The sequence below is a fragment of the Pyrgilauda ruficollis genome, unplaced genomic scaffold, assembly GCF_017590135.1.
Source record: "Pyrgilauda ruficollis isolate IOZ18807 unplaced genomic scaffold, ASM1759013v1 scaffold59, whole genome shotgun sequence".
Taxonomy (NCBI): Eukaryota; Metazoa; Chordata; class Aves; order Passeriformes; family Passeridae; genus Pyrgilauda; species Pyrgilauda ruficollis.
In genome coordinates, this window is record NW_024527599.1 from 3,598,743 (window position 1) to 3,616,769 (window position 18,027).

At 43.3% G+C, this 18,027-nt stretch overlaps 1 protein-coding gene across 3 annotated transcripts in view; it reads right to left on the reverse strand.

Moving 5' to 3' along the window:
• Nucleotides 1-18,027, reverse strand: part of SPECC1 (sperm antigen with calponin homology and coiled-coil domains 1) — a 54,211-nt gene that overhangs the window by 25,446 nt on the left and 10,738 nt on the right. The window contains exons 2-7 of one of the 3 annotated variants that reach the window (XM_041482535.1): nucleotides 8,657-10,215; nucleotides 6,648-6,855; nucleotides 5,937-6,010; nucleotides 5,416-5,594; nucleotides 3,279-3,340; nucleotides 402-2,005 (exon numbers count right to left, since the gene is read on the reverse strand). In XM_041482535.1, coding sequence (XP_041338469.1) covers nucleotides 1,998-2,005; nucleotides 3,279-3,340; nucleotides 5,416-5,594; nucleotides 5,937-6,010; nucleotides 6,648-6,855; nucleotides 8,657-10,215 — 2,090 coding nt within the window. In that variant the 3' untranslated portion in view covers nucleotides 402-1,997. Of the gene's footprint in view, nucleotides 1-401; nucleotides 2,006-3,278; nucleotides 3,341-5,415; nucleotides 5,595-5,936; nucleotides 6,011-6,647; nucleotides 6,856-8,656; nucleotides 10,216-18,027 lie in introns of those variants that run through there. The other 2 variants (XM_041482536.1, XM_041482534.1) reach the window with 2 other exon arrangements.

The window sequence follows — 18,027 nt, forward strand, 5'->3', positions numbered from 1 at the left end:
CTTGCAGTAGCTAATTCAGGAGGACAGTACAGAACACAAACTAGAAAGATTAATGACAAGCCATAACTTCAAACCCAAAATTACTCCTCCCCATGCACAGAATTTTTTCAGCTTAGCACATCTTAGACCATCCAAGAGACTACACAAGTTCTGCTACAAAAATGAGAGATTTGAACAAAATGTCAGCAAGTGCAGTATGCTTTCCTGGAAACAAGAATGAATGGTTCACACAGATAAATGCTGCACGTGCAGCTGGCTGAAGTGGAGCAGCTCCAGGAGGAAGCAGAGCACTGGAGCCACAAAGGAATTAAAACGTGCAGTCCCTTTCATAAAACCACTGCTGAGTTTCATTCATTCACTGGTGAGAAAAAAAGATGCAGAGAGCTTTTCTCTAACAGCAAGAGTGAGTCTCCTTGTTTTCTAGGTTTGAAATATGTGGACAACTGACTGACAACAAGGTGCAAGTCTTTCAGGGCTTAATGTACAGATTTTTGGCAAACTCAGCCTTCTCATGTTTGCAGAATTTCTAAACTGCTCTGATGACTGTTACAGGAGGCCTAAGAGCACAGGACCATATTTTCAGAAATAATGACTCCCCAATCTCATCTTTGACACAGTTCCTGTCATTGTGACCCCTCCTGAACTCCAAGGCACGCAAAGAAGAGACACACAGCTACTGCTGCACAGAATAGAAGAGAGGTCAAGGGCAGGCAGCAGACAATTCCAAACACTTAAACATTTATTTGGCACTTCAATGTATATTTCTTAAACATAAAAACCAACATTCAACAGCTGTCAGCACAGCAGAGAAAGGCAACACAAGTGTGCATATAGGCAAACACTCCAGTAGCACGGCACAAAGGTGGGGGCCATGCCAAAACCAGGACATCCTGTGGAATTCTCCACTAGCTCAGCCTGCTCCCACACCAGGCCCTTGCTAGATCTTCACATCCAGAAGAAAAGGACAGAAATCCCATAGCCAAAACACAGAATTCCAGTCCTGGAACAAACAGTGAGAATCTCCTGGTAGAGATGGTGATCTCTGAGTTTCTCCTCAGCATCCATGGAAAGCTCTCTCCAGGTGTCTCCAGCTGCAGAGCTGAACTTCAAGTTCTCCCTGATCATCATATACTTCACCTGAGTTAAAGGCATGAGAACAACTCCTTTCTGAGAGGGTGTTTACTAGGGGCTTGATATGTTCGTTTCTTTTCCTTCTGCTCTCTCCATCTGCAGTTCTTACAGGAGGACAAAGCCCGCAGGGAACTTTCCCCGGGAAGGTCACAGCAGGACATGCTCCGTGGTTGTCCCTTCCCAGCAGCACCGGGTCGGCCGTGCCACCCAGTGGCGAGTGCCTTGTCAATGCAGGAGTGGAAATCAAACCAGCACAGCAGCTGAGAATGAGTGAGTAAATCCGTGTTTCCACTCGGTTTTGCTGCTGGATTTCAGTGACCTATCCCCAGGTTTGTGTGTCTCTATAAACCATCTGTTCTCTTACATGTATTTCGACACACAAAGATAGATCATAGAATATAATGTTACATGGAGAATTTATGTATATGCCATTAAATTTTACAAATCAGACATACACAGGGTAATTTTTGCTTAAGGTTAAAATGGCATGTTTGAATGCCTGTTTTGAGGGAAATAGCCCCATCCCTCCAAAAAAAAGCTCTCAGTTATTTCAGATCCCCAGATCTCTGTGATTACTTCTTATGGCTTAGCTGGCTTTAGAGTAATTCAGAACTTCTTCTGCCTCCTGGTGTCTTCTGAAGAAAGAAGCCTTCTGAAACAAAGAGAGAGGCTCTTGCCCATGGGGAAGAGGTGGACCTGAGCATTCACACTTTGCAATACACTTGAATTTCGCAGGGTAATAAAAAAAACAGAGGTGTTTTCTTGTATTGAAACTTCCCTTTTTCAGCTGGGAGTTGAAGGCAAGTCCTGCAGTGTCTCACAGGCCTGGCTGTGCCTCCTTTCAGGGCTGTGTTAACTGGCAGAGATCAGGCACCTGTGGAGACACACAGCAGTTGTGGAGGTTATGGAAAGCCACACCATGCCCAACCCCGAGGTACAACCCTCTATTTTACATCATCCCATCATCTCTAAATTAGGGGGAGCCAGGGAAACACCAGTGGTGTGGCTGGGACAGGCAAAGGAGCACCTTAACTCTCCACTAATTTGGCTTTGAGCAACAACAGTACTAAACACAGAATAAGTCTGTGCTGTTCAGATAGGAAGAAATTAATTATTTACAGCCAGGGAATCAGTGTAGGACAAGGATGGTGGTGTTCCTGGCCTTCCTCTCCTCCCTTCAGACTATTCATTTCAAAGGGGGCACAGGGACCCATCCAGGCAGCTGAGCTGCTCTACCTCAGCCAGAGTTGCACTAGAGGGGATGGAATAACCTCATCCAATGTAAAAAAAACCCACCAGGAACTACCTAACAAACCCAAACCCCCAAACAACTCTGAGGAGCAAACAAACACTGCTTTGAGAGCCCTGCTCTGCCATCCTCCTTTGCTTGCTGTGAGAGCAGAGTGAACTCTCAAACCTCTGTGAGACAGAACAGCTGCAAACACAGGCACAAATGAGCAGCACATCAGCACATACAGACTGACAGGGTTTAATACACAGACTACAAGCTCATTTCCAGGAGAAAAGCATGTGACACTGCCATGCTGTGGCATTGGAGACTTTAGGAGGAAAAACAGAAGCAAATTAGTGGGATGCATCACAATCTTCAGTTTAGGCTTCCGTTTGAAGATCTGGTTAATTTTTTCATTATTCTACAAAGTCGCTCATTTAATTACAGATTTAATTTCTCTAAGTACTACTCCTGGCCCAAATGTCTTCCCCTCCATGTTCTTAGTTCAAGGCAAAAAATGCTTTAGTGCCAAAATAATTTTGACAATTTGAAGCCAAAGAGTCAAAGCAAGACCTTGAAACTTTTACTCAGGATCTTATCCTGTCTGGTCTCGAAAACCTCCAAGGATGGAGATTATTTCTACAACCTGTGAGGAGACAGCTACACAACAAAGGATTGTAAGCTTCTGCATTTTACTGCAGAGAAGTAACATTAATTAGGATATAAAATATCATAGAAGACTGCCTGAAGCATGGGTTAATCAATTTGTAGTTTCACCCAATACTAACTTGGGAGAAGTTAACTCCTTTTTCCCTTATTCCATTTCGTAGATGCTTGTCCAACCTCCCCCCAACATTCTCAGTCATAGAATTAAGACATTTAATCTGTGTTAAAGATGCCCTTGGGAGGCTCTTACCTTCATTCAGTTGAACTCTGATGACCTCATCAGGATTTTTTCTGCAAGTTCTTGGGCTGTTCCTAAACCAAAAATGACTTTTTGTCTGATTAGAAGAACGTAATGGTGAAATCAAACTTGGAGGCAGGAACTCAGGCAGCCACAGGCAAACATTAAAATGGCAGGATGTTGTAGGAGATAAATTGGCCTCAAGATGAATTTATGAGGTGGAGTCTAATGACCCTCAAGAGATGGCTGAGATTTTGCCAAAAACCTTTGAGTAGCAAGCTCTTTGGAAGGTACATTTTCCAATAAGAGCTTAAAAATCAGACAAACTTTCACTAGGGACTGTCAGACATTCAGCTGAGCGTGCAGCTGCTCAGCATTAGCAAACATGAGGAATACTTTATAGGCTCTGTTAAAGTATCATGCTACAAACTGCTTCCACCAGTGCTGAGCACACACCAAAATCACCACAGGCACCAGAATCCACTGCTGAGTCTGAGCAGTGGCATTTGTGAGAGCTGACAAAGTGACAAAGAGAACACCCCCAGAACTTCCTGGGTGAAAGAAGCTGAGGTGCTGGGGGAGACAGAGACCTCAGGAATGGAAAAATATCTGGAAGTGTAGAACTGGCTCTCAGCAGGAGCTTTGGCAACTTCAGGAATTTGTTTCATGGGTCAGTAGAGCTTTAAAGCTGCAGTGTTTAGCTGCTGATCACTGGTTTGTTTAGACAGGGACTTCCACAGGCTTCATTATGTTCCCCATACCACTCAGTACAGACATTTTGCACACTCTGAGAGTCAAATTAATTATCCTGATGGATGCAAAATTTGGTTTCATTACCTGCCTTTGAAAGGGAATCATTTTGCTCACTGCAGACAGTACATCTGGTTCCATGACCAAGGCAATACTCAAAGCAAGCTACACAGACTCAACATGACACAGAGACAGACACATCCATGTGCGTGTGACACAGAGGGAGACACAAAAGCCAAAACTGACTTCATTAAATACATGTCTGAACACTTCCTCCTGGAACTACAGCTGTATGGATTCTGGGGGTCCAATTTAAAAAGGAGTATTTCCAGCTCAGGCTTCTTATACTAAAGAGCTGATCATGTTCCTTATAGACGAAATATAAATATTCCAGTTTGCAAATTAGCAGGTCATCTTCTATTCATTTGAAGTACTATCAAATATATCTTAAAAGCCAATATAATACAGAGGGGAAGCTATGAGAATATGATTCCCCATCCTCATATAGGAACCCTGCTTTCAACAAGAGAAATTTCATTAAGAACAAATTAGAAATGGAAACAGAGCCCAGAACCTTAAGTACTGTCTGGTAATCATTTTGTCTGAGTACATGGTCTGTAACAGCTTTTCTCTGTATCCACTTGGGACTCTGCTAATGAAACTGGAGCCTAAAAACATTCCTTTATTTTCTGAAAAGAAGTTTTTCTGTTTGTTCAATCCAGGCATTCTGATCCCTACACCTCCACAAAAAACCTCTCCCATGTTTTTAGTCCCATCTACTGTACAGCTGCTGTGGAAACTCCTGAATGGAAAAGAGTGAGCAAATAAGTGCAATGTAGAGCTGGACTGTTACTTCACCTGAAAGAAATGAGAGGATTCACCCTCTTCCTGTGGCCATTCTGCCATTAGCCATGAATGTACCAGGAGAGAGATTAAAACACAAAATCTAGAGGAGTAAAATTAATTTGACACACATTTCTGATGAAAAGATGACTGCTTGTGTTACTTTGTATTTCTTCATTGACTTCCCTCCAGTTAAGAAGTTCTCTTGTGGAATATCTGTACCCAGCCAATCCTTCCACAGATGGTTTAATACAGCTGCACAGAGTTACAAAGGCATCACCATGTTGAGAGCAAAGCTATCAGAGGATACTGGCAATTGTTACTACTTAATATTTGCTGATTAAAACCTTCATGGCTTAGTTGACAGAACTAGACTGCCAAACAGAAAAAGAACAGAAACATCTTAGACTAAGAGACAACAAAATCTGCCAGAAGAGTTAGAAACAGACGAGAAGCACATCAAGCCAGCAAATAGTTACTGTCAAAGCACTGTTTGCATGCGTGTTAGCAGGCACACAGAGCAACTCTTGGCCTTGGTAAATAGTAAACAACCAACCTGTTGCTGCCCTTCACTTCATCCAGCTCCTTCTGCAGTCTGGCACTCTTCTCCTCCTCCTCCTGCAGCTTCCTCTTCACCACACGGAGCTCCTGCTGAGCTTCACACTTAATGTCATTGGCTACAACCACTGCAGTCTGCAGGTCAGCCTGGAAACGCCTCCACTCCTCTGTGTCCTCCTGGAAAGAGCAATAAGAACCCCAAATTGCTGAAAAATGCACCCACTCGAGCTGAGCACTTAGTTATTGGTCTCTATTGCAGTGATCACAAGTAACCAGGATTTTCCCACAATTTTAAGGTGGTGCTGGGTCAAACTGAACACTTGCCTCTTTATACTACCAAAAATATGGCCAAAGAAACTCATACTAAGTTTTCCACTCTGATATTGCCAAGAAGTCCACAGTGAAGAGAATGAAGACTTAAAGGGTGCAGAAAGAATTTCTGCTCTTGTTCTAGGAAAACACAATGCCAGTATTGCAATAAAATCTCAGCTTATCTTTGCCTTGGAGCTTAAACCTTACCTTCATCTGCTTAGTCAGAGCCTTCAACTGCCTCTCTGTATCTTGTTTTTGTTCTTCCAGCTTCATTGCTTTACCTAGGAATTATAAAAAACGTGAAAAGATTACTAAACACATAAAGGCAACACTGAAAGTGAGAATGGGAGGGCAGCAGAGCAGCTAATCTGGTTTTGCTTCTGGTAATGCCACTAAAATAGACTCAACCGGATTAAGACATTGTCAGTGATCAAGAATAGAACCCACAGTAGATCTGGTACTCAAAGATCTCTAAAATATGTCATTATTTTCAGGTATTAAACCAGACTGAAATTTAAACAAGTGAATCCATATGCATTCACTTGCTCAGCACACACATCCCAAGGGATCACTGATGTGAGGAACAGCCACTGGTTCCACCAGGTGGCAGCTCCCCGTCCAGAGCAGCCTCGACTTTACTGCTCTTCCCAGTGCTCTGCCCTAAAAACTCTTCAATAGAAATCCAGTAATTCCAATTTCTGAAATGGGTAATACTTCCTTCACCGAAGAATGAGGCTTGGAAACTGTCTCTAATGTCCCATCTATAGCACTCTGTTAAAATAGTAATTCTATGCAAGAACAGAAGGGAATATCCAAAACTGGAATATTTGTAAAGGTCAGACCTCCTCCTCCCTGTTGCAGCCATAACTGAGCCCCCCAAATAAGCTCACTTCAATTCTTTTTTCCAGCTCCACCTACTTTCCAGGTCACTGATGAGCTGGTTATTGTGGAGTTTTATAGCACGATGTTGTTCCACCTGGTCTTCCAACTCGAAAATGGTCTCCTTCAGGTTTTTGATATCTGCTTCATTCTCTGATGTCTTCTCCTGCAGCTTCTGGCTGGTTCTGCTCAGTTGCTCAGCCTGTCGGTCACACACTTCCTTCAGCTGACCATACTCATTCTCAGCCTGGGAGGGAAGAAAAAAGCTGCAAGTTTGTCCGTATTTCTTGGGAGATCTCACTCATTAGAGACTTTACTTGTGGATTTAAGCATTGTGTACACCCAGTTGCAATGAAAATGAGAGTCTCAAGAAGCAGAGATGAGAGATGAATGTTAGTTTTCTTTCCTGGCAATAAAGATAATACAAGATGCTGCAAAGGAAATGAAATTTTCTATATGATGACCACAATTCCAAACCAATCTCTGCAATTAATGAAGGGAGAGGAATTATATTCCCGGAAATCTCCACTTCTGTTTCTGTAGAACATTATGAAAGTGATATCACTGCCTTAGGCTGATGATCAGTTCATCCACATTAACAATTTGCTGCTTTTACCATGTGCATTTTCAATGGACTGTGAAAACACACATAGCAGAGCCAGCTACTGCAGATAAGTGTATTTCTGGATGTGGGACATCTGGAATTACTGAAAGGGGAATCTGCTGCACTTCAGTTTGTTGGCTCAGCCCACTGATCAATGCTTCCAGGTTTGGGGGGAGCTCTCTAACTAGGAAGAACTTATGGAAAAGGTGCAGGCTGCCAATTCAGTGAGCAGCACTGGCACAGCCTCACTGCAGGGCAGCCTTACAGAAGCCTGTGGTCTTGTTTGGGTGTCACAAATAGCCAATGATTCAAAACAGCTTAATTCGAGGGAAGGGAAGAGTAAAAGGAGGGAAATCTGTGGTTTCCAAACCAAGCAATAAAAAGTTTGGTACAGAGTCTGAGCACTCAGCAGTTTTTCATTTATTCTTCATGACCTGCAGCTCCAGAAAGCACCTTGGGAGAAGTGGAGGAAAGCTTCCTCTACTAACTCCATTTGCTGTGGTCACCTATTTTAGCTGAAAGGACATCTGGATTTTCTAAATCGCTCAAACCATGGAGGTGCTTTTTGGCAATGCTCTCCTCCTCTGCAGCCAATTTTATCATTCCTCTCATGCTCCCCTCCCCATACAGGAAAGGCTGCACACTCTCTCTCCTCCTGCAGCACTGGGACATAATCATGCTGGTGCTTTATTAACACTTGTTGAATGATGGCTCAGGCTGCAGCTCCTCTGAACAGCCAGGATCACACAGAAAACAGGGACAGTAACTTGCTTAACCTTGTTTGGAGCAAAGCTATGAACTCACAAATGAGGTAAATTATTCTAAAATATTTTTATGTTGCTTTACCTATCCCAAAACAGAGCATTTTTTTTTTTTGGTAAAAATATTTGTTTCATGAAAATCATCTCATCTGGAGCTTGACTGTGCTGTGACTTGTTGCTGCCCCATCAGCTTCCCTGAGCATTAATTTATGTCCTTGTGATCTCATTATCAATGACACCTATACTTCACTGCTAATTAATTGTGATTCATTATGCAGAATGTAATATTCTCAGCTAACTATTTATGCCCTTCTCTTCATCTGATTAGCAAGTGATTTACACTATTTGTTCACAGCATATCAAAGTGTTTTTTTACTGATCTGCTCTTTGCTCCAATTCTGATAGACACAATTCTATTTACTGAAAGAGTAAATTCTACAGAAGGTATTAGGACAAAATATTTAGGAATTTACAAATACAGATATGCCAGTTATTTCTGAGAAAATATGGGTAGAGCAGCAGAAACTGAGACAATATCATATAATCCCAGCTTCTACTAAGAGCTAATCATACAATTTAAATCCTGGAAACTTACAATCAGTGGCTCAATAACAATGTAAAGACCAACCTATTTGTGAAAGGACAGAAACAACCACTTTATTTCAGATCTGTTACTGTTTTACCTTAGACAGCAGCCCCTGAATGTGCTTCAGTTCACTGTTTGCCTTCAGCAGCTCTTGTTTCAGCTCAGTGCAAGAGGCTTCTAACTGGGCCTTTTCTGCATGGGCTACTTTGAGCATCTCCTGCACCTCAGAGTTGTCAGAGGTGCAGCCCATCACATTGATTTCTGCAGCCTTTTGTTTCTCATTCTCCAGCTGAGTTTTGAGAGAGCCATTCTCAATTTTCAGACCTTCCAAAGCAATTTTACAGTCCTCCAGACTTTTTGTCACTGTGCTGTTGCTCTGCTGTTCCACTTCTAGAAGTTTAAGCAGCTTCTCATTTTCTTCTCTCAGGCTTTTTATCACCTGCTGGGCATCCTGATGCTCCCTTTCTAAGCTTCGCAGGCTGCTGGTTAACTGTTGCTGAATGTTGAGCAATTTCTCTCTCTCAAATTGTGCTTTTTCAAGAACTTCTGCACATTTCTGTTCCAGTTCAAGGACCTTCTCCTCTTGAGCTTCATTCTTGGAGCGCTCTTGGAGGAGAGTCATGAGCTTCTCATTTTCCTGGCTCAGCTGCTCGGCTCTATCTCTGTGCTGACGGAAGGAAGTCTCCAGGAGAGCTTTCTCTTCCACCAGCTTCTCATTTTCTGTTGTCAGCTCCTGCACCATTTGCTGCTGATCCGACAGCTCCTGCAAAGTGGCCTGCAGCTCTTCTGCTGTGCTGTGGTGATTCTCCTCCATCTTTTGTATTCTCTCTGTAAGAGATGCCACAGAGAGGTCGCTAATATTGTTTGGAGAACTTCCTGCAGTGGAGCACTTGGAGCCTTTGAAGTGGTTGCTGCTGGCAGATGCTGGCCTGGAAGGCACATCTGCAATGTGCTCGAAGTCAGAGGCATCGGGTGACAGGGAGGCCTTGGTGACATCGCTGCTGGAAGAGCCGGAATTGCGCAGGGCAGCCCCGCTCACGCGCTGCCTGTGCTCCTCCGCCTCAGCCCTCGACGCGCTCTTGGATGGGCTCCCAAAACTCGACTCTTGGGTAGTTGGGGTTGGGAGGCTGCTGTCGCCTCCACTGCTTGTGGTCGTGTCTGAGAGAGGGGAGTTCTCCAGATAAAGCAATTTCTCTTTCAAAGCACGGTTTTCTTCTCCCAGGCTAGCAAGCTCTTTTTGGAAAGTTCTGTTTTTCTCCTGAAGGGTCCTTATCAATGGATCTATGTCAACAGGTGATACTGTTTCTAAATTTTGGTTGGAAGCCCCCATTCCTTCAGCATTCAGTGACCCTTTCTCTTTGCATTTCTTCAACTCACAACGAAGTTTGGTAATTTCCGAATCTTTCGTCTTTGCTTCTGCCAGGAGCTCTTTAACCTGAGATTCCAGAACAGCCTTGTCACCAGTTTCATTCTCTTGCTTGGACTTGCTGGTGGGGCGCACGTGTTTGGTAGGAGTTGGTGCTCCAGAAGAGGTGGGGCTGGGCTGTGTTTTCCTGGTGTTGGCCTGACCACGCAGCACAGCTCTCTCCCTGGACACGGATGAGGACAATTCCCGGGGTGCTGGGATCCCCGTGCGCTTCGCAGCCGAAACCGCTCCTTGAGGAACAAGGGATGAAGGAAATTTGAGTTAGTGCATGAAGAAAACAAGTTTCACAACAACAATGCTAGAGCCTAGAGCAGTCCTGGAAAAAAAACACCTGAGTGTTTGAATAGGTTTAGTCATGACTGACTGTGTGGATTCATGTTTCAAAGGCTTGTATTATTCTGCATTTCTTCCTTTCCCATCCCCTGCAAAGGAACACAGCCTGGTAAACTTTTTCCCAGTGCGGTAATATAATACGTAAATGCTGCAACACATGAGCTACAAGCCCCTATTAATTGTATTGATGTAAAGATATAAGGATATTAATTATTTGAAAGTAAAAGTTCTTCACGCTACTATGTAAAATGCTGGATCTAATCTTAATTTCTGAGGAAATGTTCAGTAACTTAAGAAAAGATACTGTCTTTAAAAAATAAGTATTTTCATCATATACAAAACTATTTGCATTATACTCTGTTTAAGCAGAGATCATCACAAAAGGACTGAAACATTTATGCTGAGCACAGATTCAGTGAAATATAAAACTCTTCTGGCACTTCCAACACTAAGACAATTGTGTTGCTGCAGCTTCTTGCAGAGATGGATGAGAGATTTTCCATGTTTTAAATTCCCATCCTCTTATGGAAGAAGAGCAAAAGGAGCTTAGAGAGTTGATGCTGTTCTGTTCAGTTGTTGGTTGGGTTTTTTCCCCACCAACCAACAATGCAAAGCATTATGTGACTACAAGGGAAATGAAGTTTATGAATTGTTGATTTTCATCTTTCAAAGCTCTCTTGAAATACAGGACCCCAGGCACTGAAGAAACAACAAGAGCCATCTGAACCATGGAAGTTGTAACAAGCTGGTTAAAGAAAAGAAGCTGATTCAAAGGGCAGGTATGACATGGCACTGTAACTGAAAACACTGTGAACTTATGAAAATCCTCCTCAAAATTCAGGACCTTATTCAAAAGGAAAAGCCCTAAAGTACAGGACCATAAAGTGTAGGGCACAATGAGGAGATGTTGTCCAATGCAGCCACATAAACAGGATGCAAGAATGAGTTATGCAAACAGAAAGGGCTAGTGAGCCAGTGTTTGCAATAAAAACAACTTCTAGAAGGACTCTGGGGGGAAATCCTAGAACAAATTCCATCTCCCCACATTCGGGAGGCTCTTTGCCTACAGACATGTGCAGCATCCACAGAAAATCAAAGAGCATTAAGAGCAAAGGGGGGCAGACTCCCTGCCTTACACAGCAACCTCATCACCCTCCCACAGCAGAGCAGGGCACGGAAGGGTTAACATTAACACCACCCCGTTTGCTCAGCATCTCTTTTGAAGAATGCACTGGGTTTATAAAGCCCACACAAACAGGAGCCCCTCCTCTCCCCCCAAACACACACACTCTGCAGCAGCACAATAAACACCCCGAGACAAAGAGCAGCTGAAGAAAAGCCCCCTGAAGCCGGAGCAGCGGTGGCAGGAGAGCACAGAGAGCCTCTGTCATGGCAGGGGCACGGTGAGGCCAGAGACAAAGGCTCCAGTGTTTTTGGGAAGAGATACAGGGACAGCCAGGCCCACACAGCTTCATTCAGTCACCTACAGCTGGAGGGGACAGCACAGCTCCGGGATCTCTGGTGGAAAGCACCACGAAAGCGGAGAATTCTCCTTGCCAGAGCCCAGGCCCTGGCTCATGGATCATCCCATTCCCAACCCAACCACCAGGATCTGGCACGTGTAAAACCTACTGGAATGAGCTCAGCACATGAGCAAAGCTCGTGGTGTCCATGCAGCCAACACCAGGAGATGAAGGACAGGAGGAAAACTGAAAGGACCATGATGTGATGTGACTGCCAACAGAAATCCCAGCTCAGCACAGCCCCTCCCTGCTCAGAGAGAGGCACAGGTGAACCTCAGGTGGGAAAGCCTTGAATGCATCCTGACCATAGAGAAGCAGTTTTCACAGAAGCTGCAACCGTCCTACAGTTTCAAGATGCAAAATCCACACTACAAATGATCAGAGATGTTCTTGAATGGCACCTAAGGGGTGATTCTGTGTGGCCTTCTGTGTGTCCTGAGCTTTTATTTGATCTGAAAAGGTTTTCTACCTTTCACACAAAATTTTATGACAGAAGCAAGTTCTCTGAAAAACTTTTTTAATGCCCAAACCGGTTCAATAACATGACTGTCAAGTGGTCAGTACACGACTAAGCAGTATTCTATAAATAGTGGGTGGTATTCTGTACATTGCAACAAATAATGAGGCAACTACACATTAGTACAAATTGCTTGGCACTAAGGAAACCACCTTTTCCTAGGAGATATGCTGCACTTGTAGTGATGCCAGCGTGTTTCTAATCACCACCAGATGACAACTGCAACATGATCCTGAGCAATAGAAGACATATACATAAGGATAACAATTAATGATATTTAACTGGGATTATCTGTACTCCACCAACTGCTGCAAACCTGTGCAGGCTTTGAGCTTACTCAATGTGCCTCATGTGTTTTGCAAGACTCCATGCTCTGCTGACTTGCTCTGTCATAAATCACAAGGCATTTGCTATCCATCAATAACCATTAACCAACTTGGTTTTTGCACAGCATAGAGAGACTTACATATTTTCCTCACTCCAGTCTCCACAAGCACCGCATGATACTAAAAAGTCACAATGAGCCAAAAAAAAAAAAAGCTCTAAGTGCATATGTTGATCACCAAACACCAAATCAAGTATAAACACTACTTTAAAGTCTATTTTATGGGCAAGCCCCCTCTGAATGACCTTGGAATTGAGCAGTGTAGCTTGCCAGTGACTGGCAAGCCACAGCCCCAGGCTGCACAGGCAGGAGCTGCACTGAGAGCTGTGCAAGTCCCCCTGGTGATTAACTGTCCCCCAGTCTGGTGATGGGCTGTGGGAGACTCCAGACAGACACGTGCCTCCCAGGCTGCTGCATCCAACACAGCCCCGATTTATGCTGCTGCTTTCAGTGGCTGGAATCACACAGAACTTCACTGCCTGGCCAGTGCTGCTGGTTTTGAGCAGGGGAGAGAAAAACAGCCCTGAATCTCAGTGGAGGTCACCTCACCTGGGTGCACAGTAAGAACTTGTCCATTTTCAGCTGTACTTTCCAGGTGTGAGGCATTAAACCATACCAATTGATAGAACTTATAATTCTCCAAGTGCTTTACAATTAACAGCTATTTAACTCAAATCCTCTGAAACACATAATTAATTAAGTTTAAGCTACAGGACAGGGAAGCAGAGAGAGAAATGAAACACCTTACCCAAGGTCACACTAAATCAGGATTAGGGCCAGGGTTTGTACCCTGCTGTGGAGCTTTCCATGCACCACTTGCTGCCAGGGAACATTCCCTGACTTCCCACTGGAGTCAAAAGGCAAAGTATCACTTTAATGAGATAAAAGTTGACCCCTTGAGATGATCTTTGACATTTTAATCCCATTTTCAACACAACTACAATGTTTCTCGCAGAAGCATCAGGATTACTCCTCAGTTTTTCCACATAATGATCCATTTCTGATCTGAGCTCTCAGCACCTTCCATAGGGACATCCATAACCAGGAGAAAATGGACTATGGAATGGAGGAAAACATTTCCCAATCCTCCAAGGTGAAGCACAGAGGACTGTTGCTCAGAAGTGATATCCAAAGTAATTACAGTGGTAGCAGGCTAAGGGGATGTAGGAGGCAAACATTTTACCCGTCACAGGGGGACACGTGTGACATTATGGAATGAAGATTCAATACATTTATCTGCCTTTACATTCCATGTGCTCTGAGATAGCACATATCACTGCAGTAAAGCACCAGCCTTGAATTTACATTTCTTTACTTGACTCTTAATTATACTAATAGTTCAAACACCTGCTTCCCCAGTCCCAGAGCAGAGGAATAATCTCACTTGGGAAGTGGCAGCATTTGACTACATAACCACCTTTGAAAATGTTCTAATTTCTGCCTTGAATCTATTTTTTAGAACTGGAGTCAATACAAAATTATTTGTCTCTGGCCTTTGTCCCATTTGTGTCCCACAACCTGCCCTTTTCTTAATCCCTCCCTCCACCAACATATTAATATCCCAAAGGTTAATGCCATGGCCTTCTGCTGTTCCACAGTGGAGTTAACAGGGAATGTTCCATTTAGTACCTTATTCCTCAATTTTAATCCTGTCATCTCTTCAGCAAACAACAACAAAAACACATTGTTTCCTTCAACATATTCAAGATTCCACATCAGTAATTCACTGTTCCATAGTTTCAGTAGGTACTAAGCCTCCTGCACCATCGATGTAATTTAAGCACTGATCACCAAGTCATCTCACAAAGCATTTCAGTCATGTAAGACTAAAGCATGGAGACAGATGCAGCTTTGGTGTGATGTTTTTAAACAATGGATACCTTATTTGAATTGCAAGGGCAGGATAACCAACAAGAACTAAAAGAAAGCTATTCATAGCACGCTGCAATGCTCCAGTCATACATTTCAGAAAGGCAAACTGTTGCCTGCAGACAAGTTTGTCCTCTCACGAGGAATGTTAAAGCTCTCTCATTCCAGCTCCTGCTTTTGCAACAGATCAGCAATTTCACTGTCCCGTGTCTATCATCCCTAAATCCTCCTCAGAAAGGACAGTGCAACAAGAGATTACAAAAAGAAATTAAGGACTAACTACGCAAAGCCTCCCTGGAAACAGAAGACAGAGGTGGTTCTGTCATTCTGGAATTCTGTCCTCACATGCCAGGATGTTTTAATAAAATTTCCCATCTGAACAGAACTCCTGAGCCTCAGATAGAAAAGTGGTTCCTTGAGGGAAAGATCAGTACAAATCAAATGGGCTGGAAGCATTTAGCACCATGACTAAGTAAAGGGAATATTAACAGCCCACACTTGTAGAGCAAATAAAAAGAATTACTAAACCACCCCACACAATCTTACTGTGTTCTAGCACTTGTGGTTTAGCTGAAATATGTCCTTCTTATCAATTCTGGCTTTCAGCTCATCCTCTGGCTGTGACTTCAGTATATCCTGGACCCGAGAGCACTTCCTCAGGCTTTGCCAGGATGGGCTGAAGACGCAGAGCAGCACCAGGAACACACAGCAACAGCCAGGCAAGGCAGGCAGGTACCCTGTACTCAGCCTTGCCTGGGAAAGGTCCTGGCACCACTTCCAGTTTCTCAGTAAAACAAACCTGGCTCACAGGAGTATCTTAATTTCGCCTGATTTATGACACCTGGTCTAGGACACCAAAACACAGCTGTCTAGTGCCATTTCAGATGACCTTTAGGTACATTTAAAATACCTTTACTGCACTCTAAGATTTGGCAGCACCTGTAGGAGATTTGTCCCTTGCTCCAGAGGCAGACAGAGCAACTGGGATGTCTGAAGACACCTGAAGTGCCACCAGACATTGAACTGAACAGTCAGACTTTCTTCACAGATTTACAAACCAATTTTAGAAGGCAGGTAAGAGCAGCTTTTTGGTGCTACATTCAGAATTCCTCCAGCACCCCAGCACCCTTTAGCAGATTTCCAGCTACACACTGAATGATTTAACACAATGGATTAATATGGGATTCATGACATCATTGCTATGAATTTAGTCACAGCCAAGTACAAAAGATGGCATTAGCTTGGAGTCACCAACCACACTCTCCACTGACTCACTGTGATAAACCAGCACATGTTACAGGGAGCCTGGATGTGTTTTCTGCCTTCTTTTGTCAACCCAGAGTAAAGTTTTCAAGAACCTAATTAACTTGGTGTTTAAAATCCATGTTTCAAAAGCAGATAAGCCACTAATACCTCAAAGCTTAACTGAAAGCCCAGGGGACTTGGCAGATCCCTTTCACCCTGTTCCAGCATTGATCCAGAGATTGATACTGAGACTGATTAAGAGTCAGTGAGGGATGTCCTTTGGGACATGGAGACTGTACAGCACAGAGGAAGGATTGCTGTACACTTGACTCCTTTAAAGTACTTTTTCATTAAAAGGTTTCAGTACACAACTGGTTTATTGAATCTATTTTCTCCTGATTTTTTTCTCCTCCTTTGTTTAAAGCAAATGAAACAGTTAAAAACTTCCCTGCTGACCAGAGATCTTCTGATATCCAAATGAACAGGAAACACATTGACACATTTCACAGTGGCATGAGGAAAAGCAAACATCGAGAAGTAGGCCAGATAGAACAGCAGCCCTTACCTGCACTGCTGGGCTACTTCACACAACACCTATAGAGACAAAATCCCTGCACATTCTGCCACACTGCTTAATGCCCCATCCCAAACCTCTGGGAATGGTAGTACAGCTTGGTAACAAATACTGAAGGGATGCACACAAGGAAATCAAGTCATGAGGAAGATTTGAACCAGTCCTGAGAGCTTCTTGGGAGCTGAAATGTGACTGGGACTGGATGCAAAAGGCTGGAATTTCAAAAAGATGCATGTGGCAAGAGACACCACCCAGCACCTACTGATATCTTTAAAACTGCTTGAGCTGTTTAGAACTTCATATCTGAGAGTGAAATTGCTGAAACTTCTGCTCCACCATCAGCTTAGGCAAAAGTCAGGATAAAGAATGACACTATTGTACTGTGCAAAGTATCATAGCTTGATCTGCTTGGTACACAAAGGGAATGAGCTGAACAAGTTCCATTCTTCCATGACAACAGCACTAGATACTCCTTTGAATAGTCCTCAAAAACTCAGAGGAGCACACCATTTTCCATCTCTTTCAGGGTAGTCCTACAGAAAGACAGTGCTCTCTGCTACCTGGTCTTTATGCAGCAGCAAACAAAGCAAAGCAAGGCTTGGCCAGTCCTGGCTCTTCTGAATTAATCAGTCTGTTTACAGAGTGTTAGTCATAGAGCCAACACCTTCACAGGTCAGCACCTCCTTGGGAAGGTTCACTTGTACTCCACCTAGCTTTACAAAAAGACAAGGAGATGTCTCCAGAACAGCAAATGTGGTTTTGATAATCCAGCACTAATTACATATAGAAGCTTCTGTTCCAATAAGGCCCTTTACTCACTTAGCAAATGCAGACTAAGAGTAATTAAAACATTAGCTTTTTTTCTGAATCATTTAATGGCCTGTTGGACTGTCTGGCCTCCCTGATTGCATTGTCTGTGGAACAGGCACAATATGCAACAGGAGGAATGAGCTAAAAGGCTTAATGCAAAGATTTTGATCTATGTAATCATCGTGGAGAGTGTAGGAAAGCAACTCAGGTACTGATATTTGAGATGGAGGATAAGAGTAAGACCAAAGAGAAATAAAAATTACAAAGTACCAGGGAACAACAGATGTCTGTACTGAAAAAACTACACTAGCAAAGAAGAAGGAAAAGCAGCAATAAGCATCTTGATCTGAGTAATTCCTAATTTAAGACTACAGAGACCCCCTGACATTTGAGTTGAACACTTGGTAAAGGTTGGCTGATTTTTTTAGTTAGAAATACTAGTCTAGAGATCTGGAGTGCAAAAAGCACCCAAGAAAAGACACTTTTGGTAACTTAAAGTCATGACACAACTACTTGCCAGTGGTTTAAATCTGCAGATGAGCTACTGGTTAGACATTCTTTTCAAGGGTGGCCACCAGAAGAGACTCTCCCATGGCATGAATGCAACCCAATAGGTAGAGACTACCTTATAGTTTGAAGCACCCCCATTTAGATAAAATTTTAGCATCTGAACAAGTATAAGAATCCAGAAAAGGTCCCAGTAAGTTTTATAGTGGTTTTAAAAGAGAAAAATGTCTGCTGCACAATTAAGGAATGATCACACACATTTTATTTCCAGCTTGTTGG